At 47.0% G+C, this 26,969-nt stretch overlaps 1 protein-coding gene across 3 annotated transcripts in view; it reads right to left on the bottom strand.

Annotated features, from left to right (window-relative positions):
- Nucleotides 1-26,969, bottom strand: part of Ptpn14 (protein tyrosine phosphatase non-receptor type 14) — a 136,383-nt gene that overhangs the window by 62,292 nt on the left and 47,122 nt on the right. For all 3 annotated transcript variants that reach the window (XM_013075371.3, XM_087194237.1, XM_087194236.1), the window contains exons 2-3: nt 21,968-22,256; nt 12,110-12,279 (exon numbers count right to left, since the gene is read on the bottom strand). In XM_013075371.3, the coding sequence (XP_012930825.1) occupies nt 12,110-12,279; nt 21,968-22,141 (344 nt within the window). In that variant the 5' untranslated portion in view covers nt 22,142-22,256. The remainder of the gene's footprint in view (nt 1-12,109; nt 12,280-21,967; nt 22,257-26,969) is intronic.

Below are 26,969 nucleotides of genomic sequence, written 5' to 3'. Positions count from 1 at the left end.
GGCTAAAATATTCTGAAGTACGCCGAACAGCAATGACCAAAATTCCTGCAGAACCTCATGTTCTCCATCTGTTCATTCTACACCCCCAGGAAAACGTCCCCAGTTCTTTTACTACTTAAGATCACGCCCATCCACCCTCCGAATCCCTCAGCCTAAACCAGATCTCTCAAGCTCAAAACTCTTTCCAAAATTCACCTGGAGAGGTCCCGACACAGAGCTATTAACACAAACCAGCAGCCCTCGCTGGATGGACATCAGGATATGGTTATTGTCTCTTTAACTGAATCTACACAAGGAAGACGCCCTTGGCACTACCGAGACCCTGATTTTGACTCAGGGTGTCAGGTGTAACCCATACGAATTTCCCAGGCGAAAATGCCACGGGCAACTCTGACTCGGGCAGGCTAAGAGCCTCCCTAAAGCACAGACAGGCCCCCAATTTCTCAGTTTTGTTTGTTAATATTTGTCACTTGCCAAGAGCCCAGCCTTAATAATATCTAATTGGGATCTGTTCATCTTTTCAGAGGACACCTTCAAATGACAAGTACCAAGAGGAGCATCAGGTCAGCCTGGCATGTCCAACCTGGCATCACTGTCGGAAATAGCCACTGAGTCACCTAGAAGCCAGGGAGCAAGGGCCCCCTTACCCGCTTCCTGAGTGGGCCTCCTTACCTGAGCCGCCCGTGTCAGGCGCAGGATACAGGACCAACCGGGCTCCCAGCCTGAGAGTGGGAACCTCCTAGGGAAATCCACATACAGGATAACACAAAACTTTTGCTTTAATTATGTTTTGCAATTCCACCTTTGAGAAGTGTCTAAAAAAGTAAGGGTCAAATGCGAAGTTACCTTCAATGATACCAAGTTCTTTATCATGGGGTGGGGGTGTAAAATTTTGATTTCCGGAACTGAAGTCAGTATCAAATTTGCTTTCCACAGATGTTTTAAGTTACTTTTCTCATTGTTGAGACAAAATACTCAACACCCACAAGTTAAGGGAGGAAAGATTTATTTAGCCCACAGTTTGTAGATGTTTCAGTCCACAGTTGGCTGGCTCCATGGCAGGGTGGCAACAGCTCATGGTGGACCGAAGGTAGCAGAGCAAGAAGGGACCTTAACAAGGTCTTTCTGCCCATTTTTCTTATCCAGACCACCTAGGGTGGGTAGCACTCACACCCTTAATCCTGGTGCCCTTGAGCCTAGCAATGCACCATGAATCAATCCCAGTGCCACACACCCTAGATCCAACCAACTCTGAAAGAGCCCCACATGTGGCCGCATGGGGCTTTGGGGGGACATCTAGACACAAACCGTAATACAGAGCTTCTAATAAAACAGGGTTTAGAGGAATCTGAGTTTTACTAGCCATCAATTACGTACTAAGCCTCATGATGGCACTACACTGTCTCAGTGTGGCTTGGCTGAACTGAGTTTCCCAGCACGCTCTTCCTGCTGGTTTCTGGTTAGTGTGGACCCGAGATCCTTCTGCCACACTAAAGACACAGGCTCAGTAGCCCTGGTCTGAAATGCTTCACACCGAAAGTCTTTCAGATTTTGAGGTCTTGGGATTTGGGAATATTAGCACAGACTTGACTGGTTGAGCATCTCTAATCCAAAAATGAAAATCCAAAATGCTCCAAAATCTGAACTTTGTAAGTTTTGAATTTCAGAACATTTTGGATTTTGCATTTTGGGATTTGCTTCCTGAGACATGCAGCAACTTCCCGCGGCCTTCTAGTCCGTTGGGCAGTGCTATTTGAATGCCTACTCTGTGCTGAACTCAGTCCAAGGTGCTTTCTCGATTAACCATGGTTCTGGCAGCACCGACTCCTTGAACTGTGGGGAGCATCTGGAACCCAACCAAAGCCCAAATACCCAAAAAAGAGGTCTTCTGATTTCAATTCATGCTCCTTATACGGGAGCAGAGTTTCAGTTTTGTCCAATGTTTTATTTTCAGCTATTATTTTTCTCAAAGATCCAACCAAAAATACTGTGAGCTGGTTCCAGCCATCATTCCAAGAGAGTTCCAGCAGACACAAAGCTCGTGCTCAGATTTTCCAGCAGGATCCTCAGCAGCCCCTTTCTGGTTACAATGGGTCATTTATTCCAGGGATTCCAAACAGTGACATTTCCAAGTTTTCCTGAGACCTATGAGTTCTCCTTGTCGTCATCATGGTAATAAACACTTCTGGTCAGAAATGTTTGTTTCTAACATTGCTTCATTTCCACGATCTACTAAAACATCAAGTGTCTGACTCGCCTTTCAGTGAAACTTGCGTCAAATTGGCTGGGCTCTGCTCCCAACCGTGGTAACTCATTTTTAGGCTGGCAGGAAACAGCAGGCAAAATGTCTCCTGCTCTGCCCAGCTGTAAGCGCCCTGAGATTGACAGGCTGACCTAGCAGGGAGTTCGCAGCTGTAAACTGAAACGCGTTGCAACACGTTATGATTCCGCTATGATTCCTCCTCCTCTGCTTTTACAAACAGCACCAGAAAGTAGGATCACAGCTTCAGGGTCACACCTGGTCACCTGAAGCCGGCTGACACCTTTCTACTGTTTATTTTCCAATGTCTCAATTTCCCTCTCTTCTAAAGGACTTAGTTCATCTGAAAGCTTGGCACTTTCACGGTGTGCCCAGGGCTGGAGATGCCTGATAAAAATGCTAAATAAAACCCATCTTAGTTGCGATCTCTACATAATGCTCGCTATTTAAACGGCTCCATTCAAAGAAGTGCCTGTTCCCTCTCCCCTTTTATCCGTTCGGTCCACACTGCTTCCTTCCCTTTGACAAAGCTCTTCCCCCTGATGTGTCTTAGCAGTTGCTGGGCCGGGCAGGGAGGATTGGTGAAGGCTCTCCGGAATTTAAATAAATCTCATCCATGGACTCTACCATGTCAGCAGGCCTGGGTCACCTAAAACCACTCCAGGGCTCGACTAAGCGCCAGGCTTCTGTCGCTGAGCAGTAGTGTGACTGTGAGCAAAGTCTCTTTGTCACTCAGCACTGTCATCTGTAAAATAAAGTAACTGGCCGCTGTCATCTTCAGGGTTTCATGGTTAGACTTAAATGTCTATGATTCGGGTAAAACTTAACCCAGCTTAACAGAAGGCAAACTCTTCTCTCATGTAGGTTACACGTGTATAAGATTTGAGGGATAGGGCCGGGGATTTAGCTCAGTGGTTTCACCGCCTGCTGTGCAAGCGCAAGGACCCGAGTTTGATCCCTGGTACCAAAAACAAAAGTTGAGGGATTTATTTTGGCCTACAAAATAATTGGTATCGCAGCTATGGATGAACCCTTTTGTGGGTAATCAGAGATGAGGCAGATACTGACAGCAGCAAAGGGAGACCTTGCCTCAGGATATAAAATAAAAAGGGCTGAGGATGTAGCCTAGTACTTCCCCTTATCCTTTAGAAAAGAGAAAATCAGAACAACCAGTGCCTTATCCTCTAACAGGAAGGACAGGGACTTACAATCCAGTACGCTGGTGGATCCTGAGATACAAGGGAGCCTTTCAAAGGCGCAGTTACTGGGAAATCACACCCTGTAGCAGCTCAGCCATCCACAGTGTTCGGGAGGCGGCTGGGGTCAGGACAGCCGGATTCGCATGGCCTAAAACACTTGGGCCAACAGGCAGGTATGGGTCGAACTCCAGGCTTCTGAAGGGCTGCACAGTGAGGGAGCAAGGCCAAGCCACGAGGTCCTGGGTGGTCTGCAAGGCGGCTCAATTCCATTCTTTCAAAATCATACCAGTAAAACAAAACGCACCTGCAGCCCAGCACCGGCCCTCCTGGTACCAGTTTGTAATCACTGGTTTTACTTTGACTTCAGACCCCCAAATTTCTTCGCTGACACTACACCAGAAACTAAACTCTGGTAAGCTGGTGAGGGGAGACGTGCATGGGAGTACTTCCCCAGCAAAGTAACATAAAAGACACAAAGTAAAATAAAAGACAAATCTCTACTTGTCAGCAACAGAACTTGTTACCCACCTGACCAAACAGCCCTTTTTCAAGGACTAATCACCGTGCCCACTTCACAGGTTCCAGTGAGAACTGCACAAGGTGATCACGTAAGATACTAAGCATAGGAGCACGCGCTTGTAATCCCAGCTACACAGGAGGAGCCTGAGGCAGGAGGATGGCAAGTTCAAGGCCAGCCTGGGCAACTCCGCGCGACCCAGTCTCAAACTTTTAAAAAGAACCAGGGGTATAGCTCAGTGATAGTGTGCTTGCTTAGAATGTGCAAAATCCTAGGCTCCACATCCAGCTCTAGGGGGAAGGAAAGGCTACTCAGCACAACACCTTGCACATAAACGCTAGCCACTATCATTAGTACTACTGGATAACTGCACCTGGTGATAGAATGCAAACTGTATTCTCCCCCAGAATCTCACAGAAGCAGAACATCCTCAGGCTGGGGAGGTTTAGAGGCCTTGGACCCCGTGCTTTCCAGTCCCTGCTGCTGCTTGCCATGGCGTCTCTTCAATGTGTGGATCCACAACATCTGTCCCTCCCACCTCTCTCCACCTGCTCCCCCAACCTGCTGTTCCAACTCGGACTCTCCAGGAAAAAGCAACACACAGAATTCCAAAGCATCTACCACCCCTCGCGTCTTCCCCACCCCAAGATTTCTTTCAAAATCCATTTGTGAAATCAACACACGTTTCCCCAATCCTACCCATGATAATGCTACCTCTACACGTCCTAAGAATCCTTGGTAAGGAGTAGGCGTCTTTAAAATTTCTCATAAAGCATAGCTTGCGTGCTTTGACATGCCAGACACCTCTTCCTGTTCTGTTTGTTTTTCTCCTCTCTCTACCTCTCTGTTAAAGGTAAACATTGCAATGTCGTATCATCATATTCTACCCAGATTTTGAAAAACTATGTTTTAAATTTTTAAGCCATGCTGTATTACAAACCTTTAATATTTCATGGGTTGAATATTGAAGCTTTCCTAGCCTTGGTTTTTTTTTTGGGTACCGGGGATTGAAGTCAGGACCTTGCGCTTCTAAGACAGGCGCCGGAACCACTGAGCTAAATCCCAGCCCTTTCCTAGCCTTGTAATGTAATACTTATAATAAAGAAACACTTGGAATGAACAATGAATAATATATCTTTGCAAATCAAGGAATTCACAAAGGATAAAAACCAATGTCTTTGCCTGAGAAATTACTTACAAAACAACTTGACAGAAACATATTGTTTTGGTTTGCTGTTGAGAAGTTCCAAATAATAGACTAGTGAATCCATATTAACCACAGGATTAAAATATGCAATAATAAAATCACAACCTAAAGGCAAAGGTTTCTTTGAGGGATACTCTACCTGTTTTTGTAAACTGTTTTACTGGTGGGTAAAGCATACTTATAAGTGTTCTTGTTTTATAAAGAGTACAGAACCAACATCGCAGACGCATTAAAGAACACTATTACAGGAAGATTCCTTCGGAAATATGAACAAGACCTCTGATTTATTTCTTTTTGAAATTCTGCTTTTTCTTCAATGATAATAAATTATGCCCAGTGATATTACGAAAGAATACTGATAGGGTGGGGGTGTGAGGCAGTGGAAGAGCTCTTGCCTAGCATCCTGGAGGCCCTGGGTTCAATGGGTGCATGTGTGCACGCGCACACACACACACACACGCACTCACACACGCACTCACACACAATCCCCTGAAGAAAAAGAACAGCAGAGAACATTTTCCCATATTTTGTTTCCATTTACCTTCATTTGATCTGTCTCTAGTGATAATGGTTATGTAAATAGCCAAATATCTACCTGCACATTTTGCAAACCACAGCTTTTACCTAAGAGGGTCGAAAACCAGAAGTGATTCAGAACACTTGGAAGTCTTATGCACTGAAGTAGGCACTAAAGGTGTGCACAGGAGTTAATGCAGGGAAGTGTAAACTTTTACAGTCATCTTCACACGAAGCAGGAGGAGATACCAGCTGGGGATGGACACAAGCCGATCAATCAGCTTCCTGCGGGGAAAAATCTGTCGGCTTTGTGCCACCTCCCAGCCTCTTCCAGGAGCAAAAGTGGACCATCCAGTTTTCATGTCTGCACAGGTAGTAAAATTTTTACTTTCGTGTCCCTGTTTTTTCTTAATTTGCTTTTTCTCTATGATGACAATGTAATGGCAGACGTGGGCCCACCCATCCTGAGGAGAAATCACAATTCAACAACAAACAAGTCACAGTGAGTGAACAGTGGCAGAAATAAGAATAACGGGGTTGTGGGCAGGCTGCTTAAACTGCAAAGTCCAATGCAAAGTGAAAAGGCAGGACCTATTGTCCAAAGGTCAAGAATTTCAAGATGGCACCAGCACAACATTAACACAAGAGCCAGGCCATCCTGAGCACCAGGCCATGGCAATGACCTGCACCCCGGATGCAGCCCCTGCTCCTGGGAGACACCTGCTGGGTCCCTGGGGTTTACTAAAGCACAGAGGGCAACTTCCGCCTTCCTCCCGGAAGTAAACAGGGTAGCACAAACTCAAATAAGTCTCCAATAAATCAAACACATGGAGATGAAACAAAAGCTCCATGGGGATACAGCTCTTTGGTGGTGGGAGTAGGGGACGCTGAGATCTGTTCGTTCTTATACTCCTACCGACCAGCAAAATGTCTAAGGTGAGATGACAGGCTGTAGGGAAAGGAATGCAAATGGCAGCTAACCTTTAGACAGTATTTTAATCTCCTTTGGGGAAAGCAACTCTTCTTCCCTCTGAAGTCACTGTTTATGACAGGCGGGAATCTTCCCCTCTCTCACATGATGGTAACTGCACAGCACACTCAAGACTGGAACCCAGGATCGGCCTCAGCTCAAGACATCTTAACATCTGGAAGGAACAAGGCTGGTCTCCATGGCCATCTGAGCAGGGGTGCGTCCGGAGCACAGCCAGCTGGGGCCAGGAGGACTTCACGCCCACGAGTAAACTTAAATACCCATTAATGTGACGTTTCAAAATAAAAGAACCCAACAGGAGGAATAAGATAAAGGGTGTTGGGGCCGGGGATTTAGCTCAGTGGTTCGGCCACCTGGCTGGCAAGCGGCAGGACCGGAGTTCGAGCCCCAGTACCATAAGTAAATAAATAAATAAATAAATAAATAAATAAGGGTGTTGTAAAGAAAACGGAAACACGACCGTAATTCGGGCTTTCAAGAGAGCCACTCGGAAACACTGACTTATTAGCCACTGTGCACAGGGCACAGGGCAAGTCTAGGGGAAGAGAAATGGTATTTACAAGAAAGGAAAGGTGAAGAACTTTCCATAAGGGCACTGGAATGACCTAAAACCTAAACACACACACTCTCACCTTCTTGTCCCTCGTGGGAATGTGGGGCTCCCCCTAACCTGGCTTCGTCCTCAATATGCCTGCTGCAGGTCCAAAGGTGTAACCGGAGGGGGCCTGTGAGTCTAAACCTGCAATAACCAAACTCCCCTATTATTCTCATCATCCGAAGTGCACTTTTCCTCCCCGTCACCCACCCAAGCAACAGCTTTAAGTGTGGGCATGTGCTCCTAGCCGGTGGAGAGACAACTTGTCTGGTCAGCTCTTCCCTGACGGGAACCACATGAGCACTGAAGAATGCCCATGCAAGTCCATACAGAGATGAGGTATTTTTTAAATCCTCTTGGAAGTAACTACTAGGCCGTGCTACCCAGCAGATGAGAACAGGGCCATGTAAGCCAGGGCTGGGAAGGGGCTGAGTACATCCTCTGGGTAGAGCAGGCAGCAGAGAGGCTGAGACCCTGGGGCCTCCGCAGCTCCCAGTGGGGCACAGCAGCACAGAGATGCCATTTATGTTCTGCAGAGCACTCTCGCTGCCTGGGTGGACAGCCCCTCCCCAGTGCATCCTGGGAGAGAGGCAATGTCACCTGACCTCCTGAGGGCAGTGAGAAGCTGTCGCCATCTGCAATCACACAGCTCATCAGTCATACAAACACACGCATGTTTGGGAGCAAAGACACACGGCTCCGAATGTTAGAAATTTTAAAACAATGTAGGCACTCGGCAACCGAAACCCTGAAACCTCAATTCATTCTTCAGAAATGACTTTTTCTGTTAAAAACGTTCTCCTTAGTATTGAAAAACGAGACTTCCTCACTTGAGGAAGGCTTGGGAAAACCCAGCGCGACACAAAACACAGCAAGGGTGGCCGGCAGTTTTCTGGCTGCCCCTTGCTCTTAAGTATCCTTCTGTTTAAGAATTTCTCCACCTCTCACAGACCATCTTTTTTTCTTTCCAGAAAAATCTGAAGACCATGTGTTTATAACGAGCCTGTTGCTATGCAAATCTTTAAAACACATTACAAAAATATTTCCTTTGAGTCAAGAGCACAGAGTGGGAAAAGATGAACTGCTAGCAAGAGGCCTCTTGCTGAACAGAAAGTCTGGCAGAAAAGAGTAGAAGCAGAGAAAAATGGAAAAAATTATGGTGGTCCCATCCGTGAGTCATTTTAACCAAAGGGGGGAAACTAAACTTTAAGGCCCCAAGGTAACATATCTTACAGTGTGCGGTGAGGTTAACAACTCAGAGGTTCTGAATCTCTTTAATTCCTATGGTTTCGTGACTCACCCCCATCTGTCTCCTAGTAAGTCTTTTTTTGCCAGGTTTTTCACATTTCTGGAATCACGTCAGGATTTCCTGGTTTATCTGCACTCCTAGGTGCACTCGCCTCCTAACAACTTTTTTGTCAGTGATCACCTTAAAGCAGGCCTGAATTGGGTCTTTCTTCTCCAACACGGTCCTTGCATGGAAGCAGCTTCCCTGCATGGTGAAGATGCTCCTTCCTGAGCAGTTGGATCCAGCGGAAGAGACACAGAATTTCAAATTAACATCAAAAAAGCAGTGCGTCACAGCTTTCTAATTCATCTTTCTCCAAGTTTTGCAGTACTCTGATAACATTAATCTGTAAGTTTCCAGGCTGGGTGGGGACAGGCAGTGAAATGAACACCCTTTAAACACATCCTCTTTTTATTCCCTTGTATCTTCAGACACATCCATACCCGAAAGCCCCCAAATACCTGTATTCATTCTGGACTCTTTGTCCTTATTCAAGAGAGAAGAAATCCCTGGTCATGACTAATGCTATGGAGCCTGCTTTCCTCTCAAACAGAAGCCAAACCAAGGCAAACATGTGTTGGCTGAAAACAAGTTTGGATGGCTCCAGACAAAGTCTTATTTTTTAAGCACAGATGGCTCTGCCTCCACCAGTTGCCTGCAAATGAGAGACAGATCTCTACTTCTAATCTATGCAAATGTCTTCCCCTGGGGAGCATCACAAAGACTGTTTGATGTCCACCCCTGCAGACCCCAGGTGCTCTAGGAAAGACCAAGGCCCAGCCCCACCAGAGATGCTGGGGGGGAGCAGGGCCTGGAGAGCCGGAGAGTCAGTGGTGACCCTGCTCCTGAGGACAGTGGGGGCCTCCAAGGGACCTCCTGAGGGAATCTCTCCCCGCCCACTGCTGGGACCTCACAACTTCCAAAACCTCCCAAGAAGCTCCGATGTACCAAGGCTCCTGCTGACTACCACAGCATCCTTCCTCAGGACTTCGGCACATTTATTCATCTCCAGTACCAGACCCAGAAAGCCTCAGCACCCACAAACGCCATTCTGTTCACACCAGCTGTCCTCGGGGCTCCAGGCTTCATCCCTACCAATGACTCGGCCCTCACCCTTCCGAAAGGTGTGCAATTCTCCTTTCTCCTGCTTTCAATTTCCTTTATTTACTAACAAGACTCTTTACTTTCATTATTTCTCCATCTCCTCTGCTTATGTACGTGTATTCCCTTGACATATTCCGATTTTAGGCAAATATTTTTGCAGTGTACACACACACACGCACAATCCCTCCTAATAAACTAGTTCCTAACTTCAAACATGGAAAAGCAGCTTATACCTGAAATCGACATAGTTCAGTTCCAATGTTTAAGTCTACAACAGTCTTTCAAAGCTTTAAATTTTTTGTTGGTATTTCTGTTTAAATGACAGTAAGAGTCTGCTTCAAATCCTGTAGTAGAAAACACTTTTCTCCCTATCAATTTTTACCTTAAATGTTCCAAGCTAAGCAAAAGAAATTCTAAAGCAAAAGGCAAGAAGTCTTCTCTACCCTATAACTACCTCCAAAGCTTCTTTCCTCCATACCTCAGATTTTGAGATGGAAACACTTTTTGTCAGTTTATGAATGCAAATATTGACAGATAATGCAGCTTTAAGTATCTTTATCTGGAAAATCTGAAAGTATAGAGAGTCCACTGATTTCCAAGTTTGGACAAGCTCCAGAACTACCAAAGGAGTCCCCTTTCCAGCCCTAGGCATTCCCATTCAAGCTTCCAGTAAAGCTCTAGAATCCACATTTAGAGTAAATGCTCAGGCTATGACGCTGCAGCAGACCTCTGGTTTCTGAACAACTGGCCCATTGCAACCTCCGACCCAAGAAGGCAGAGTCCGCTACTGGACACTGCTGAGACCACACAGTCTACGCTCCAACATCCCCGGGAGCTCACCCTTTTACAAGTCTTGATCCACTGACGTGGTTGCAGTTACTAGAGACTACGTTCTCATGCTGAGGCAAATAGCCAAAGTCTTTCAAGTCCTGGAACTCCGCTTACCAAGGGCCTTAACTTTGTGCTCAGGAGTTAACACAGTACCCCCTCTCACCAAAGAATCTGCAGACATCTGAAGGCAGCTACTGTGCCCTCGAAGGCCTTGTTTCTCTAAGCTCACTCAACCCTAACTTTACAAAGCACAATTTCTCAGCCCCCGCCCATTTCAACTGTCCTCCCTCAACAGCAGATCCCCCAGAGTAAGTCTGCCTTGAGTAACACCGTTTTTCTTGCAGACCTTTTCGCGATATGCACTAATCTATACTCTTGTCCCTGTCGTGTCTCACATTTAACCGCTGTTCAAAAGCCAAGATTCACCAAGTACTGAACTTATTAACCTAACGCTGTGACCCTAGCACTGTGTAAAGTGCGTAAGGTAGATTCCAAAGCAGGCAGGAGGACTTCGTCATTTTTTTCCCGGAAAAGAGTTGGGCGACATCACTTGAAAGCAATCCAGGACGGTATGTATCAGAGGGCTTCAAACAGCACCAGGACAGAGGCTGAATTCTTGGTTTTCTGAGTCATTTGGAGAGCTACCTTTTGGTGTCTACTTTCAGACATAGCATCTATTCAACAATGGGTTTTGATACTAAAAGGTGGGAACAGACTACCAGAAATGTACGTAACAATCTCAACTGCATCTTTATTCCAGAAATTTAAAATCCGTACAACAATGTAAGCGGAAGTCACGCAGAATACTGTACCGGTGCGTCCTTCTGCACAGGTTGCTGGCTTCCCCCACCAAGCGCTCTGGAACCCACGAACCAAGAAAGGTGAAAAGCAGAGGGTTTATGTGATTCCCCTCCCCAACGGAAGTATCCATTCGGTGGGAAGATCCCTAGGTTTTTTCATGGAAAACTCTTATCAATAGGTACATTTCAAGGACACCAACAAAAAGTACCTGTTTCACACAGTGAATCATAAACTATCAGAATGTGATGGATTTTCACAAACCCTCCCTTTACAGAGGAGGGAGCATGGCAGGTGGATTCTCCCAGGCACAGCACAGTGGGCCAAGACCCCATTCGTTCCCGGTTCTCCTCATGAACCCGGTCAATCAAAACTCTTGCCCTTGCAATATTTTCTTCCTTAAATTTATTCCCATCTTTAGTTATCGTCCTGCTCCTAAAAATCCAAGGCAACTCGGTACATTTCGGGTGGATACTCTGAGGGGACAGGTGGACAAAACCTATTAGGGGGTTAAATCTTTATTGAATTCTAGCGTTATCTATTTTATCCACCACCGCCAACAAATACGCTGTCTGTCCTGCTAGACACAAAATTCCCAGGCTCAGGAGCACCGCTGCCTCCCGGGGTTATGGGGAACCACAGGGATAGCTACACTTTACAGCTACAAAGCGAGCGGTAAACAACCCCCACCTACCCTGCCACTGTGCACTCGCCCCCACATCCGCTGGCTGCACGCCCACGCCCCCACCGGAAGTCTCAGTGCATCCACGCCCTGGCACGGAATTTAGGGGGGCTGCGCCTACCTTGTGGCCTCTTGCTGAAGCCATGACACATTTGGCACATAGAACATGACTCCGAAGAACAGCAGAGGCTCGTTAGCGAATTTGTCCAGATGTTTCTTCAGCGGTTTCTCTAGCTCCACCCATCGAGCTTGCTGGCTCTTGCTGAGGAACCAAAGGCCAAAGTAGTGCGTCTGGATAAAAGGGAAGAAAAGCGCATCAGCTGGGGCTTACCACAGGGCTCCCAAGACCACACAGAGACGGTTCTCGCGCACCTCCGTCACCCTCAGCTCTTCAGCCTATACACAAGGTCCGGTTTCTATTTTCTAACCATGGGATAAATGGAAGAAATCACGTCCACACAATGCCACGACTCCATAAAGCCCCATATGCAACACTCCTGCCGGGGCTGCTGTTTGCAGCTCGGGTCCCACTGCATTACTGGTGCTAGGTATAAGGTCGTGCAGGGTGAGTACAGTGTTTTTTCCTAAGACACAAAGTCGTCCCGGGTCCCAGCCCTCGCACCTGCTGAAGATAAATTATCACCCAACTCCGAAGGCAAAACCTCCTGGCAGCTGAAAACTCCTGCACTGAAGAGTATTTGCATACAGCATCAGATTTTAGCCAAAAATGAATTCACTTGTTTTGAGCTTTAATGAAGGACTTTAGATACACTGGCCCGCCCCACTTTATTACACACGAACTGCAGCAGATCCCTCCCGCTTCGCCATGCTCTGAGGAGGAAAAGCGCCCCCTCAGCAGCTGCCTCCGAGCCCCTCGAGTGTTTTGGGCAGCTTACAGTGGGATCTGATAAATGAAACTGAGATTTTCACCCTCACACTTGAAGCCTCAACCAGTTTAGTTTTGAACAACATGCTAAATCATTTAAAACAGGGACTTTTATGCACCCGATGTCGTCTTTATATTAATTCATACTAGGATTTCAGGATTAGCACAATAATCGCGCAATAAATAGATCAATGCTTGGAAGATTCTTTTGTATTTCAATTGTACCCTAGAATGGTTTACAGCACACCTGGAAATCTGCCTTCAAAAGGATGTTTTCATTGCGACGTTGAATTTCCAGAGGCATTCTCACAACTATGTTCCCGCCCCACCTGGCTGCCTGCTCAGCATACCAAGAACTGATCCCAGCCCTGACCCTAACCCTCACTTGACCAGAAATCCGGATATGTCCTTGCCCACAGAGACCCAGATGCACTGAAGGATATTTTTAAGGGATTTATTTTCAGATGGGTACAATGATTCCATCAGTTTTCTTCCACGATGTTCCAAAGGGTGCATTCATGTGAGAAATCTATACATTTCTCAAACTATATATAGAAGGCAACCAGCCCAGGAGGTATTCCTACCAACTTAGACAAACTTGCTTGAGTGAATATGAACTCTGCTGTCCAGTTCCGAGCTTCAGTGAGTCCACCAGTGGTTGCAACAACTGTAGGAGGGGTGGAATCTCAAGAGGCAAAGCCCAGTGGAAGTCCTTAGGGGGGTCCCTTGAAGGACTGTAGGACCCTGCACCCTTCTCTTCTCTTTTGCAGACCCAAAGCAACAGACTAATTGACCATGGACTTGAACCTCTGAAACCATGAGCCAAAAAGTAAATCTTTTCTCTTAACGAGCTGCTTATCTCGGACATGTGTTATAGTTATGGAAAGCTTGCCGATATCCTTATGAACCACACAATTAGAAAACAGGTTACCTGGAAGTCAATGACAAGAAGCAGACAAAAGGAGAAGCCAGACAACTGTAAATAACACAAAGAGGTGTAAGAAAAATAACCACAAAGCAGTGGTTCCCCTAAATTCTTCTTGAGTCTGAATATAGGTGTTTATGGGCAGTGGGACAGAAACCTCAGGCTGTCCTCAGGGATGGGGGATACAGGCTTAAGCTCCAAATGGGGTCCCCAGGCACCGGCAGCTCCACACCACACTGAATTTCTGCATGGAAGAGACAGCCATAAAAGGGTCTCCCACTGCAGGCTGGATGACATGGAGTGTTTGCATATAATAAATGAGGTATTCACAAACCGTAACATGTGATGTCATAATCATTATGGTTGGAAAGAAGCCCTTTCCAAGATGGGTGGAGGAAGGGAAAGCAGGCTCCACAATTGCTTAACCAACTCATCGTGATTTCTCACCTCTCGCTAAAAGTAGTTTTGACATTTGGGAAGTATTTTTATAGTCCACACTTCATTCTAATTGTAATATTCATTTAAATTACGAACACTCAGGTTATGAAGCATCCACAGTATCTGCATGTACATTCAACAACTGATTTTTTTCCAGAAAGTATTTAGTATTTTTATTGCTACTATGCCTTGAAGGGGAGTATTTCAAATTCCTTTCCATTCCCACCCATGTAAGACAATGAAGAGACCTGACCTTGTTGAAAAAACACCCAAGAACAAGACGTATTCCATGGAGTGCACACACACACACACACACACACACACACACACACACGGAATGGTGAGATCCAAGAGAACTCAGAATAAGGTAATATCCTTGAGCCACAGTTAATACCGTAGAGTTCTAAAGAACAAAGCAAACCACTTCTAACGGAAAAACCTAATTCCTGGCATAACACTTTTTTGTTGCTCAAATACAGCATTTTCCAGAGGACAAAGAGCACTGCAGAAGGAGACACCTCGCAATTACCCAATGGAAGAGTTACATGAGGACTCAAGAGCGGGGTTCAGGGAGGGGAGCACTGGGGGATCAGGGAACCTACAGGACACCGCGTCTACCCACTGCAGCCCAGCCAGACACCTACTGCCGGGCGCCTCACCCACCCACTTCTCTGAGAAGGAAAGCCCGTTGCGGGGTTCCCACTCGCTCACAGGGTTTGGAGGCTGCACCCTGCAGGGAGACCCTGCCTCCGAGTGCTTCTCTGGCCTCCAGCGCAGTTCAATTTGCCGCTCAAGTCTGTAGCAGAGCACAGTCCCGGGTCTACACAGTGCCCACAAGGAAGTGGAACCACAGCCAGCTGTGCACCCACCTTCCGCCTCGTGGCCTGGGGACTGGGCACCCTGTCCAGCACAGCGGGGACCACCCAGGCCTCTTCATACCTGCCTGGCCAAATCCAGCTCTAGCTCAGCTTTGTTAATTAAGCTTCGCAGCTCAACCCTGCCACATGATTGAGAAAATGTGGCCGAGGATCCCAAACAGAAGCCACCTCCTCAGTGACCAGAAGGATCTCAGTGATTCCTGAGGAATGCCAGAAACCTGAGCTGCAGGCCTGAGGAGCAAAGGGGAGCCAGGCTGGCCGACCCTCAGGCCACCGCTGTGGGGGCAGAAATCCCACTTTTTCTCTAGCTTGAGAGTCACAGCGCTGCTGCCATGAGCTTACTGCAGTGATGAGAAAACAAGAGAAGACTTCGAGAGCCAGTTTCCAGGGAGAGAAGCCAGTCACTGAAATGCACACCAAAGAAACATCGAATGGGACCTGGCACCTGAGAGGCTGAGGCAGGAGGGTCAAGGCATGAGTTTGAGGCCAGCCTGAACTATGTATCAAGACCCTGTCTCAAAAAGCAAAGCAAAACAAGTCTATTAAAAATAATTTGAAGTAGGGCTGGGGATTTAGCTCAATGGTTCTACTGCCTGCCTCGCAGGCGCAAAGACCTGAGTTCAATCCCTGGTACCAAAATAATAATGATAATAATGATAATAATTTGAAGTGGTTTTGACTTGTTCATTCATTTATTTGTAAAGATGTGATACAATTCTGCATATTAACTATCAATGAGAAGTTTTTTTGAGAGTTTTGTTTTTCCAGTTTTGTGACCCATGGTGTGAAGGGATTAAACACTTGGATCTTTTTTTTTTGGTACCAGGGATCAAACTCAGATCCTTGCGCTTGCAAGGCAGGCGATGGAACCACTGAGCTAAATCCCCCGGCCCAACACTTGATCTTCATGCAAGCATTTTGAAGAACTAATCATCTCGAAGTGAAAGTTTAAAATATCTCACATTGAGCTGAGTGTCGTGGAGCACATCTGTAATGCCAGCACTCAAGAAGCTGAGGCACGAGGATCGCTAGGAGTTCAAGGCCAGCCTGAGCTACATAGTGAGTTCAAGGCAAACCTGAATTACATAGTGACCCCCTATCTCAAAAAGCAAATAAACAACAACAAAACAAAACCACATTAAGTTGTAACAGTTCGCTGTCTTACCCAGCATTTCAGCTGTCAGCTAAGAAACAGAGCCTGTACGCCCCCACATGAATACTCCGGCATTCACGAGGGCACCTCACACACAACCTCTAATCTGAGAAAACCAAGACCACGTGAAGCTAAGATTGCACGTTATCATCTTCACAAAGCGAAATGCTCAACACGAAATCCAAAGGCCAGATACCTCCCTCAGCAGTCTATTCTTAGCAGATTCCTAGTCAGTGTTGATCATTTTAATCCTCAGCAAACGCACAATTACGTGAATGTGGTTAAGCAAGCTATAAAATACAGCCAGATTCCACAGTTATCGGACAGGGCCTGAGGGATGGTTTTTTTACAATTAATCAAGTACTCCCCAGATCACCCAGAAGTTAATAATTGCCAGAAGATTAACAAAAAATCAAACCACACAACTAAACTATCCTTAATACTGTGAGATAACCAACCTCCTCTCTCTCTCTTCCTCTCTCTCGCTCTCTCCTTCCCTGTCTTTCTCTCTCTCCCGTCTTCTTTCAAGTGAACCCAAGGCCATTGCACTGAGCTATATCCCCCACCATTTCATTTTATTTTTATTTCGAGACAGGTCTCACAAAGTGGCTCAGGCTGAGCTCAGACTAAGTTAACTTCTCGATGATAAGGGATGCATGTTCAGTTCTGTGTCTTTGTAATCTCCAGTCGTGATGAGAAGAACAAAAAGTGGAAATTTCCTACTATAGCTGTTAGCTATGAGCCTTTAGTAAACATGAAAATACACATCTAGAAAAAAGCCAAATTAGGGAATCAGTATCAACCTTATAAAATGACTGTAAGTGGAGGGAGGGCCCTTTAAAAACCTGGAACTGTTGTTTAACCTTAGGATTCAGTCAGTCTCCAGAGAACTGGAACTTTCAACAAGACAGCTTTCGGGTTCAGTGGTGCCACTGCTGCCTGCCTCCAAAGCGCAAGGTCCCGGAGCTCAATCCCAGGTACCAAAAAAAAAAAAAGAAAAAAGAAAAAAAAGACAGCTTTCTACCTCAAATAAGGCTCAGCAATGAAGAACATCTCAGAAATTTCTGTTAAGACATTTATCTCTCGCTCTTCCACTTACTGTTTTTAAGTAAAAAGTATAGATAGACAAGATTACCCTTAAAGGATACCATTCCAGCACATTTTTACATTTTGTAAGAATCCCCGTTGGTTGGTTGGTTGGTTGGTTTTGGTGTTTTTCTTTTTGCACTGCTAGAGATCAAACCCACAGCCTCGTGCTTGCTCAGAAAGTGCTCAACCGCTGAGCCCCAGCCCAGCCTGGCAGTTTGTGCATTTATCATCATTATTATCGACTTGGTCTCTTTCTTTGCCTTTCTTGAAACACTACTATTGACTAGAAATACAACATGAGTCTCATATTCAATTTTAAATTTTCTAGTAGCTACTTTTATTTATCTATCTATTTATTTACTTATTTATTTTTGGTACCGGGGATCGAACTTGGGACCTCGTGCTTGTGAGGCAGGAGGTAGCACCACTGAGCTAAATCCCCAGCCCTAGTAGCTTCTTTAAAGTACCAAGAGGTGAAATTAATTTTAATAAATTTTATTGAAAAATGATGTACTTAAAATATCACCTCAATCTATCATCAATATAAAAGTAATTATTGAGGATCTATATAGAGATTCCACCAAAAACTGTATACAAACCTCAGGAAAGGAAAAACAGTATTTTTTTTTAAGAGACGGTTAAACAGATGATCCCCCCTCATACGGGGCCCCTGAGAGGACGTCACGCATTACAGAAAGCGCACTGCTCTGCCAGCCCTTACAGAAGAAACTGAAAATGTGGGTGCAGCAATCTGTGACCAAGGTCACCCAAGCAGTGTCTGGAAGCTCACAGACACCTCTCCGAGCACCTCTTGGCATTGTAGAGGCCAAAGGTAACGTGTATTCATCTCATGATGTCTCAATAAATTTGGTATTAAAATATACAAGTCTTTCTTTTCCTGAAGTGTGTATACATTTTTGGCAGACTATACATACACATCTGTTTCTTTGTTTGATTGAGACAAAGTCTTACTATGTAGCCCAGGCTGGCCTCAAACACAGCGATCCTCCTGCCTCAGCCTTCCAAGTGTTGGGATTACAGGTGTGTGCCACCATGCCTGCCTTATTATTGGATATTTCTGTTCTTTTCCATGCTAGGTCTTCAATGTCTGGTTGTGGAGTACACTTAGCACACACTGAGCCAGCCACAGTTCTAGGGCTCAGTAGTCACATGTGGTTACCACGCTGGGCAGCATGGGTTTTCCTGCTTTGTTTTGTCTTTGGTACTGGGATTGAATCCAGGGACTTCACACTGAGGTACATATCCAGGCCTTTTTCTATGGTTTTTACTTTGACACTGGGTCACAGTGAGTCACAAAGCTGCCCAAGCTGGGCCCGAACATTTTTTTGTTTGTTTGGTTTTTTGAGGCAGGGTCTCGCTATGTAGCCCAGGCTGGCCTTGAACTCGCAGTTATCCTCCTGCTTCAGCCTCCCGGAGTGCTGCTAGACCATGTCATTTTTAATAACTCTTCAAGGAGCTGGAGACTTCTCTATTTTGGCTCAGTATCAGATCACGGTTACTAATCATTAAAACCATCTAAAAACGGAGCAAGCAGACACGAAAGCTGAGAGCCCGACCTCTGCCTGGAAGTTTCAGTGCTGAGAAGTCACACGGTGTCTTCAGGTGGCCATGCCGGGTGAAGTGCCAGGCCCTGTGACACAGGGGCCTCTTTGGAAAACCAACCCTGACTCCTCCCAGCAAGCCGTGGAGGCTGCCGCTATCAGCCTGCATCCTACAGCCCCAAGGCCCGGGCAGCGAGTTACCTGCAAGCACACCGCGACTGCAGGGCCAGAGCCAAGGCACAGGTACGCTGCACTCTGAGCCCCCATGCAAGCCACCGAGCTGCCGCCCCCTTGCCTGCTCTGGAGTCACCAAGCGGCGAGCGAAAGAAAGAATGAGCAGCACCAACAGCCCGGCTGGCAGTGCAAGTTTAGGTTTACAGTGGTCCTTGGAGTTACAACCGGCCTGACATATGAACAACTTGGTTTAGGACCAGAATTTTAGTTTTAACTTAGGACCAAAGTCCCGAGTTATGACCCAAATGCCAACTGCTTGTGCTTCCAGGTGGTCTCAGATAACAGATTCCACCCTTAGAGAGTTCTGGAAGGAGTATGACAGCATCTGTTCCTGTGTGGGGTTAACTGAGAAATCCTGGGCCAGTGTCTCTCTAAGGACACTGAGATCCGCCTGTGTACAGGAGAGACTGTGAAGGCTGTGTGGAGGAGCCTGAGCCTTCAATTGACCAACCTGAGTTACAACCAGCCCTGGAGAACGAATTGAGCTCGTAAGTCAAGGGGCCACTGTATTCTCCCTCATCCCAGCACGTTCGTGTGGTGCTAGCAAACCGTCAGCTACAGATGCTAAAGGGACTTGCAACAAAAACACAGGTCCACCCTGTATAAAGTACCACCACCAGGCAGGATTCTCAGTAGTTTCAGGACCCCCTCAGATACCAAAATCCAAAAGGCGCAGCACCTGCAGGTAACCTACCCTTCCCCAGACTTCGTCTTCTTCAGCCGACTTCGCATACCTAGCACAATGCACGCCCGATGCCAAGAGCTATTACACTGTACTGCTGAAGAAAAAATGACAAGGAAAAAGGCCGCACACACGCAACAGAAAAGCCATTTTTTCCTAAATGTTTTACATCTGCAGTTGGTTGAACCCACAGATGAGAAACCCATACAGAGGGTGGGTCAACAAAGTTTATTTTTAAATATGTTATTTTCAAACAGGGATGGGGTTCCAGACGCTGCGCCCCCTCTGTCACGGGAACAGCGCTCTGTATACAGCGCGTCCTCCCAAGATGTCATTTGGAGGAAAGAAAAAGAGCTGAACCCACACACGCAGATAGGCTATAGCTCCAGCACCAGAATTGTTTTTGTGAGTCCCTCTTTCTCTTAAATTTCCTCTTTAAGAGTTCCCAGACAGAAACTCCTACTTATATTTTTTTACCTTAAAAACAATTAAAAAGAAAATAAGCATGTTTTCCTAAGAAGTTCTCATTTCCTCTGGCCAGGATCCCAGCTGTCCCCCATGTCCCTGTCCCTCCCCCGACCCCCATTCTGTCCTGCTATCTGCCAGGCTCCCCCCAATCTCCGACCTCCATCCCGAGCAGTCTACCTCCCCACCCAGCTCGGAGTGTTCACGGGAGGGCTGACCTCCTGGCAGAGCACCCTGCTGCCCTCTTTCCTTTCTCTTCAACTCCAGAACTCAGGAGAGGGGACCCCAAGTCGACTCAGGGGCGTCCCCCTGCCCAGTGCGAAGCAGCCTCACAACCTGCCGGCACGGTGTCACTCTGCAGGTCACCCTGAGCTCCAGTCTCTGTCTGTAAAGCAGGTGCAGCAAGCAAGAGGACAGACTTGTGTGAGAATTAAATAAGACATAATGGAGATTGCTCGGCACACACTGCAGTGAAAGGGAATGGTTGTTCTGATTTTTGTCTGTCACGTATTTTAGAAGTAGGATCTACCGAAAACTGATTTTTAAGACATTTGGGTTTACACAGTCAGAAATTACTAGACAGCACTACACATTTCACGCACAGTATCTATTTTAAGATTCACAGCAGCCCTAAGCACCATCACTCCCACTTCACAGGTGTGAAAACACACTCAGTAACTTTCTAAGGCCACGCAGCCAGAAAGTGAGAGCAGCAGTGTGAATCTAAGTCCAAGGCCATAAAGCCTGTGCTTGTAACTTAATCACGTGTCATATACCCCTCTGCTGCACACAGATGACGCTTGCTTGATCTAATGTGACTACAAAAGTAAAATCACTGCGCATCTCTTTAAATTTCACACAAGAGGGCCGGGGATCTAGCTCAGTGGTGCCGACACCTGCCATGCAAGCACAAGGCCCCGAGTTCGATCCCCGGTACCAAAAAAAGGGTAAATTTAGCACAAGACTGTAGACGAGTGTTCTGTCCCCGACCCAGAGTGACAGGGTCTCCCTTGTGCCCTGCACGTGTGCAGATGTGTGTTTAAATCTGTGCGCTGGTGTGCCACCTGTGAGCGAAGGACGCCCCGAGCCAGGACACAGCTCGTGTCCACTGCACCGTGTGGGCTTCGAGCCTCAGACCCCTGCGGTCCAGCGCAGGTCACTGCCCGGGAAAGCGAACCTGGAAGCCTGCCTGGTGGCTGCAACGAAAATCTCCGCACAAAGAACTGCAGACAGGAGCCCGAGACCGGGTGCCGCCTAAGAGGCTGCCACACAGGCTGGAACGACCGGGGTGGGGGGGCTCTTGGCAGGAGCGAGTGCAGAGTCAACCACCCAAAGTCTCCTTGCCACTCACTTTCTGGGCTCTTGCTCCTCTTCTTTTGAAGAAGAAAATACAGAAACAAACAAAGGCAGCCGCTGCCACCGCGGGTGGGCGTTTCCCCCATGAGCGAGCTGTGATGCCAAGATGCCAACGCCCCCGGCCACTGTTCTAAGGAGAGCGCGGCCTTGGGGGGGGGGGGTCACGCTCATCCCCTCCGGGCCTCCCTCCGGCCGGGGACGGCCACTGGGAAGCTCCGGGCAGGGCCCGCCGCCCCACCTGCGTGCAGGTGTCTGATGGCCCGTGCTGAGAACAAGGCTCACAAGCCCTGCCCGAACCCCGGTCCGCTCACCTCGCGCAGCTCCAGCCTCTGCGCCACGGCTTCCAGGCACTCCTGGCCCGTGCTCTCCACCGACAGCGTGCACTCGATGACGCTGCTGTCCAGCAGGCGGATGCGGGTGACGAAGCAGTTCTTGCTCAGCACATTGTAGCGCCGCGTGCGGCGGAGCTTCAGGCCGAACGGCATGGCGCTGCGCTCCGGCGAGGGCCTCAGCGACGTGGTGCCTGGGCGCTCGCGCTCCCGGCCCAGCTTCTGCAGGCGCGGGGGGACCGGGCCATGCCCGGCGGGCTCTGCGGGGCAGCTGCAATGGAAAACAGTCCGGTCAGCGCTGAGGGGAGGCCGTGCACGTTCGACGCGCGCTGCACACACGCGTGCAAACAAGCAGGTCCGCGCCTGGGAGCTCCTGCACGCCCCTGCTCTCCGCCCTTCGCACAGGTGCACAGCAAGGCCCTGGCTCCAACCGCAGCTCTGAGACTCCAGCCCCGGCCTACCCAGGCCCCGCGCCAGCCCCACCGAAGCCGCCGGGGAATCTCTCCACACCCCTTCTGCAGATGCAGAAAGGGAGGTGCCCCGAATTCAGCGCCTCGCTGAACTTACACTTGGGCGCATTCCTCCTCGCTCTCTGCAGCACTACATCTTTACTTTTTTTAAAAAAAGACCTTTGGCTTTTTTTATTTTTTTATATTTTAACATTTTTATGACTTACTAGAATGGATAGGAAATGGTCGGAAGGCACATTTAATACAGTCAGCCACTGTCCATTTTTTAAACCAATTTAAAACGTATTATGTTTTTGTTTGCTTTTTGAGACAAAGCCTCTGTATGTAGTCTAGGCTGGCCTTGAACTTGCTATGTAGCCTCGGCTTGTGGTCTTCCTGCCTCTGCCTCCCAAGTGCTGGGACAACAGGTATGCAGTACCATGCTCAACTCCATTTTGTAAAATTAATTCATTTTACTTTTAGTGCTGAAGATTGAACCCAGGGCCTACCGCTGAGCTATCTTCCACCCTAAAAATATATGAGTTCTTTAATGTAAATCACAACCTCTGTCCTTTTTTCAACAAATATTTAGACAGACAAGCCACTTTACCATCATTTTGTTCCTTACAAGATACTTGACACCAAGGCCCTGTCACCAGGTTACAGGTGGTTTACCTTACCGATAACATGGTTCACCAGCACCCCGACGTCCCACCCAATGAAAGCAATGACGTTATGGAGTAAAATATGGACAGAAGTGGCTTCCCCAGTGTGCTCCAGAGCAGTAGAGAGCCTCTCCATCCAAACAGTGTGTTCCCCTCTCGGCTCCACGGACCCATTGCTCTTCTGGTACCTTGGTGCCCTAACTCAGGCAGGCCCTCCAGGCCCGCATCCTTCCTCCATCCCCTGAGCACCCTAGGTCACTCAGAAGCACCAGCGGGATGAACTACTACTTGCAGGGGTTCTCACGTTGGTAACATGACAGCATCGACATTCACAAACCACTCCCCGAGCTGCCCAGGCCTGCGAAGGTTGCCAGGGTATAACCTGCAACAGGCAGACACACTCCTGACTCCCACAGCAGGCCTTTACATTCCCCTCAGTGCCTTCCTCAGCATGACACATCTGTGTTTTATGGTGGCCTCGAATACATACACTAGCAACCTGGCTGGATGAGATGTCTGAACATTCTAAATCACTATGTCGGCAGTGTATCATGTTTACCTGCTGGGTGGCCAACCTGATCTCCTGATAGGAACACAAAATATGTGGGGACCCATCCAAAGGGAAAAGGGGAGGGACAAGGCCAGAATTCAAACACAAACCCCTGGAGCGTTGACGACCCAGACCCATGAATTCATTCCCCTCACCTTCCTGAAACACAAGGCAGAGGCCAGGACCGAAGGCCCGCATTGGCCAGTGAGCCTCGAGCAGAGAAAAATATTTGCTCCGTGGGCAGAAGCCAAATTTCTAATCCTGGCCAGGCACTTTACACCTGGGTGTGTCTCACCTTCAACACTGCTGAAAGAATGCGCTGGCTTGGCTCTGTTTTATCCTCGTAAAAACAACCTCCACCACACATTCTAGGAGAGGACATTTGGAATGCGGAGCTGGTCAGACCAAAAGCCAACGGCACCACAACGTGTGCAGAGAAGCACAATTTTTATAACCAACAAAACACAAATAGGAAAGAATGCACCCTCAGCAAGAAGACCTCATGGCTGACGTCACACAGCAAGCGTACGTTCAGGCAGGTGATTAGCTCAGGGCTATTTGGTGATATCGCACGACTTCAACTTCATATTTTATCTGTTTGTAAATTACAAATTTTACAACTGCCTTATGTTATTTTGGTACACAAAGGTTATTTTACAGCAGATTACCTACTAAGAATAGTGTATCAGGAGCAAGGGCTTCAGATTCAAGGCTAGTGGACAGTCTGACAACATACCTCCTAGAAAATACCTATCTGCCTTTACATGATTTCCTAAAGCTTCCATTTGCAAGAAACATCCAAGATTAAGCATTCATTTTTTTAAAAATTCGAAGACAACTGGTCTGGTTCTTCTAAAAACCAGTGTCAGGCTGGGGATGTAGCTCAGTGGCACCGTGCCTGCCCAGCAAGTACAAGGTTCTGAGTGCGATCCCTGGTACCACCAAAAAAAAAAATCCAGCGTCATCAAACACAAACTGAACAGGCGAAGAGAGGAGGCAGTATAAGAGTTGCTCTAGAGTAAAAATCATTTAGGAATTAAGAAAATAAAATGTGCGTGCTCCGCAAGCACAAGGACGTGAGTTTGATCCCCAGTACCCCCCCTCAAAAAGAATATAAAATGCAATGTGTTGATCTGAATCAAATCCAGCCTTGAAGAGAGTAACTAACAAAAACATGAGAGGACTCAGCTATTTATTCCCTTTGTATGTATCTTCCCAAGAGAGTTAAGTCCATCACATCACAGTGATCCACATGTGGTCATGTTTAATGCAGCACAATTCATACCAGCTAAATCTCAGCAGCAGCCTCTGTCCATCAAGAGAGGAACAGATAAAGAAAAGAGGTATTTACGCCCATTGGAGCACTACTCTACCACAAGGAAAGATGAACTTGAGTCCCTTGTAGGAAAATGGATGCACCTTGGGACCATAATGTTAAGTGAAATAAATCAGACACACAAGCTTAAATATCACATGGTTTCTCTTCTATGAGAAACCCAAAGTATAAAGAGCCAAATAAAAGGTAGATAATAATAAGTAGAGAGGAGGAAGACACGGAGGTGGGGGAAGGGGAAGAAAAAAGAAATTAACATGTGTTCTGTACAGGGCACCGGCTCCACACCAGGAATGGAAACATCTGCACTACACACATGCACTAACAAAAGTACTAAGAGTATTAAATAATAAATAAAAACTTAAAAATGCATGAAAGACCATTAGGGAAACTTGAAACAAAAAATAAAAATTGGATGATATGAATGTACTATTGTTAATTTTCTTTGGTTTTTGATAGTAGAATTGAAGTTCTGTAGCAGAATGGTGTCAGATGTCAGTGGGGATGCTAGGGTAAAAATGTCATGGTGCCTTTCTTTATCTCCTTTCAAATGGTTAAACAATCACACACACACACACACACACACAGGCACAGGCACAAGTTCGGAGGGGAAACAAACGTGACAAAGGGTTAAGTGGTGCTGGACCGAGGCGGAGGGCATCCAGGTGTCTGCTCCGTTCTTCTTTTCACTTCTCTGGACACCTAAGCATTCCCAAGGTGAAAAGCTAGGGGGAAGACTCCCCTTGCTCCCGGGCTAAACACACCATACCTACTCTCCCAGCTCCACAGGAAGGCTCCTGCCTCTTTTAGTGAACATCTGTAAATCCCTTGGCTTTGGACCCCGAAGTCATTTGAGCTTATTTTTTAATATGCAAGCCTATGTTGAAAACATTAGCACACCGACCCGCCTTCCTCCGGAGCTCAAAGCACTTTCCCATCTCTGACACACCCGTCGTCACCCACATCAAAGCCCATGACCTCTACTCTCAGGACCAGCGAGGCCACCGAGCTGTAAGGGGAAGGTGGGAGATCGCCTGTACCTTCCAGTCTTGGCATTTGAACGGTCAATGAATGAGCCCGTGTTTCTGCTTTGGAAGAATCTGTGACACACGGGAAGGTTCCACCTTTCATGCATGCACACGGGCACACAGTTCTACCTGGAGCGCTCAGGTTCCTGCTTCTCCTGGGTGGGACAGGGGTTAAAAGAGGCCCCATCCCAGGGGACCCAATGCGAAACCACGCCTGGCACCTCCTTCTGTCCCAAATCCGGCTTCCTCACACGAACACTGCTAAACCGAGATCTCAATACCATGCTCCCATAGAAATGTCCCATGTTTATGTTTATGACACTTTAGAGTTTTCCCATGAAAAATACTTTTAAAAAAGATAACGTTAGAGGCTTCCATAAAGTTTTTAAAAAGATAGCTTTTTTAAAAAGCAGAGTGAACCCCATGGTAAATGCAGATTTCAGGGCACACAGACTTCTCAATCCACACCAGTGTCCCTGCCATGCTGCGTGCTGGGGGTGCGTTTGTCAGGGCGGAGGCTGGGGGTGCAAATCATTATCCCTTCTGCTTTATGTTGGCTGTGAACCCTTAATATTAGGACAGAAACACTAAAGTTGCTGGCAGATAAGTTAGGTAGAACTCTTGAAGACATTGGCATAGGAAAAGGCTTTATGAACAAAACCTCAGTAGCACGGGAACTAGCACAAAGCATCAACAACTGGGATCTCATCTTATTAAAAAGCTTCTGCACTGCAAGAGAAACCAGCAACAGAGCTAAGAGACAACCTACAATGTGGGAAAAAAAATTTTAGCAGCTGTACCTCAGACAAAGGACTACTATCTAGAATATATAAAGAGCTCAAAAAAAAATCAGACCCTCAAAATATAAAGACCCGATTAAAAAATGGGCATCTGAAATGAACAGACATTTCTCAGACAAAGAAGTAAAAGCAGCAAATAAACATGAAACAATGTTCAAC

This window comes from Heterocephalus glaber, unplaced genomic scaffold (genome assembly GCF_053883595.1).
Source record: "Heterocephalus glaber isolate CG9 unplaced genomic scaffold, H.glaber_assembly_v1.0 deba00001600, whole genome shotgun sequence".
NCBI classification, from domain to species: Eukaryota; Metazoa; Chordata; class Mammalia; order Rodentia; family Bathyergidae; genus Heterocephalus; species Heterocephalus glaber.
Note: the sequence above shows the minus strand (reverse complement) of the source record. Positions and strands in the feature narration are given on the sequence as shown.